This window comes from Echinops telfairi, unplaced genomic scaffold (genome assembly GCF_000313985.2).
Source record: "Echinops telfairi isolate 266 unplaced genomic scaffold, ASM31398v2 ScPeMD7_29;HRSCAF=101, whole genome shotgun sequence".
In the NCBI taxonomy this organism is placed as follows: Eukaryota; Metazoa; Chordata; class Mammalia; order Afrosoricida; family Tenrecidae; genus Echinops; species Echinops telfairi.
Window position 1 is genome coordinate 8,440,721 of NW_022103926.1, and position 2,345 is coordinate 8,443,065.

General features: G+C 54.9%; 2 protein-coding genes across 4 annotated transcripts in view; one reads left to right on the plus strand and one right to left on the minus strand.

Annotated features, from left to right (window-relative positions):
- LOC101663992 (glutathione S-transferase theta-2-like) overlaps window positions 1-972 on the plus strand; it is a 2,299-nt gene extending 1,327 nt beyond the window's left edge. The window contains exons 2-4 of the mRNA XM_045289643.1: window positions 19-196; window positions 270-443; window positions 705-972. Of these exons, the coding sequence (XP_045145578.1) occupies window positions 19-196; window positions 270-443; window positions 705-914 (562 nt within the window). The 3' untranslated portion in view covers window positions 915-972. The remainder of the gene's footprint in view (window positions 1-18; window positions 197-269; window positions 444-704) is intronic.
- Window positions 1-2,345, minus strand: part of LOC123521630 (glutathione S-transferase theta-1-like) — a 23,993-nt gene that overhangs the window by 14,611 nt on the left and 7,037 nt on the right. The window lies entirely within an intron of this gene.

Consider the following 2,345-nt stretch of genomic DNA (forward strand, 5'->3'; position numbering starts at 1 on the left):
GGCTAGGGCTGAAGGCAGGCCCTCACAGCAGTGTCCCTGCTTCAGCACCGCGATCCTGATCTACCTGAGCCAAAAGTACCAGACAGAGGACCATTGGTACCCGGCGGAGCTGCAGGCCCGGGCTCGGGTCCACGAGTACCTGGGCTGGCATGCAGATTTTATTCAGGGTACCTTTGGCGTGATGCTGTGGACGAAGGTGAGGCATGCCCTGGAGGGGCTGGTGGAGTGGGGAGGGGGCCACAGGCTGAGCCACCCTCTGCCACCCTCAGGTGCTGGCACCGCTCATTGGAACCCAGGTCCCTGAGGAAAAGGTGCGTCGCAACAGAACTGCCCTAGAGGAGGCACTGGACAAGCTGAATGCCAGGTTCCTGGGGAACAAGCCTTTCCTCACTGGCCAACAGGTGACCCTGGCTGACATCATGGTGCTGGAGGAGATGATGCAGGTGGCTGGTGGCTGTGGGCATCCCCCATCCCTCATCCCTGTCCCTTTGGACAGACAGTAACTCTGGGGCCCGACAGACAGACAGCTGCTGGCCCAGAGCCTCAGTCCCTACAGACTGTACTGCAGCTGCATTCCTGGGCTTCCCCGGGGGGAGACCTGGGCAGGGGACACATCAGTAAATGTGCCCGACACCACCTGTGTAGGTCAGTGCCCCTGGCCTGGGCCCCCAGTACCCCACAATGCCCCACCTCTGTCCCCACAGCCCATAGCTCTCGGATTGGACCTGTATGAGGGGCGGCAGCAGCTGGCAAGCTGGCACAGGCGTGTGGAAACCTTCCTGGGTGCAGAGCTGTGTGAGGAGGCTCACGGCCCTATCATGACCATCCTGGAGCAGATGGCCTGTAAGACCATCCCGATACCCCCACCTGAGGCGCACCCGCCTATGCTGAAAAGGCTCGCCAGGATCCCCTGAGCGGGCTGAAGGCCGAGGGGGCTGTCGGAGAAACTAGCAATAAACACTGTGCCAATCACCTGCTCTGATCCCTCTTTCTGATCTCCACCCAGACATGGGTCTGCCTCAGCACATTAAAATCCACTCGACAGAAAGAGTTTCTGAGGAACCAGGTGAAGGAGATCACTCACCCTGGGGAGGTTTGCACACCGTAGAACAAGCCATTTGCGATCAAGGGCAGCCCTGGCCCAGGGCCAGAAGTTCAGAAAGGTTTGGAAAGAAGGCATGGGAACAGGGCACAGAGGGAGGATGCGGGATGGGGTGGGGTGGAGGTCTCCACTATGGGCGCCAAACCCAAGCGAAACTGGCTGTCAATTCAGTGACGCCAAAGACAGGGCAGGTGTGCCCCTTTACGTTTAAGTCTGTAACTTTTAAAAAAAGACATTGATTCAGCGGCATGAGCAGACTATTACATGTGGCAATCATGGGTGCGAAAAAGAAAACATAAGAGACACATTGAAACCGTTTGCTGGACTGCTTTACACTTTCCACGGAACAGAAACGACAATAACCTGTCATACTTAGTCACAAATGCAGTCCTCAAGTTGTTTGGTCCATGCACACGGGCATTGTCCAAGACACGTCTGCTTTGTAGCAGCTAGGCCCTGCCAACCCGCCACGGTGCTGGGCTGAGCTCACAAATCTGTTGTCACCTGTAGGTTCCCTGTCACTTCTCTGGCTCTCCTCTCCTGCTAAGCTTTGTCTGCTGGGAGTCACTCAAATCTGCCCCTGCCACAGCAACTGCTACTGCTAGAGCCAGGACAGCCACCGTGGTTTCGTGGTTTGGCAAAGTGTTGACGTCCACGTGGGCCAGAGTTTCTGCCTCCAAAGTTTCCTCCCTCATTGGTCAAAATTGGAAGATTGAATATTGTAATCGCCAAAATCACTGTAGCTTCCACCACCTCCAGAGGTTCTTCCCTCATTGCCAAATCCATTATAAGCATCCCCACTGTGGTGGGGGACAGCCATTGATATTTGATGCAATTAGAAATAATACCCCCCCCCCACCTGTAACATGTATTACTCCTGGCTTCTGTTTGTCTAAAGAGTCCTGGTGGTGTAGTGGTTGCCCCACTGTGGGAAACAGAAGGATTTCTCCCAAGTTGTCTCCGCCAAATAGATGCCAAACTCAGCTGCTTGCGAAATGACTATACACTTGGAGGTCATCAGAAGTAGATTACGGGTTATTCTCCCTAAGAGCTATCTGCCATCTAGAGCAAGCAGACACCACTGTTTATCCCACAGCAAGTAGGGCCCACTCCCTTCTGATAAGGGTAGTAGTCGTCTGTTTCCTTGTAGGAGACCCCAGAGAGGTCAAACCCGCCCAAGGAGGACCAAGGTTAGGCTGCCATCATGAATCTAGGGTCTGCCCATCTTGTCACATGTATACCC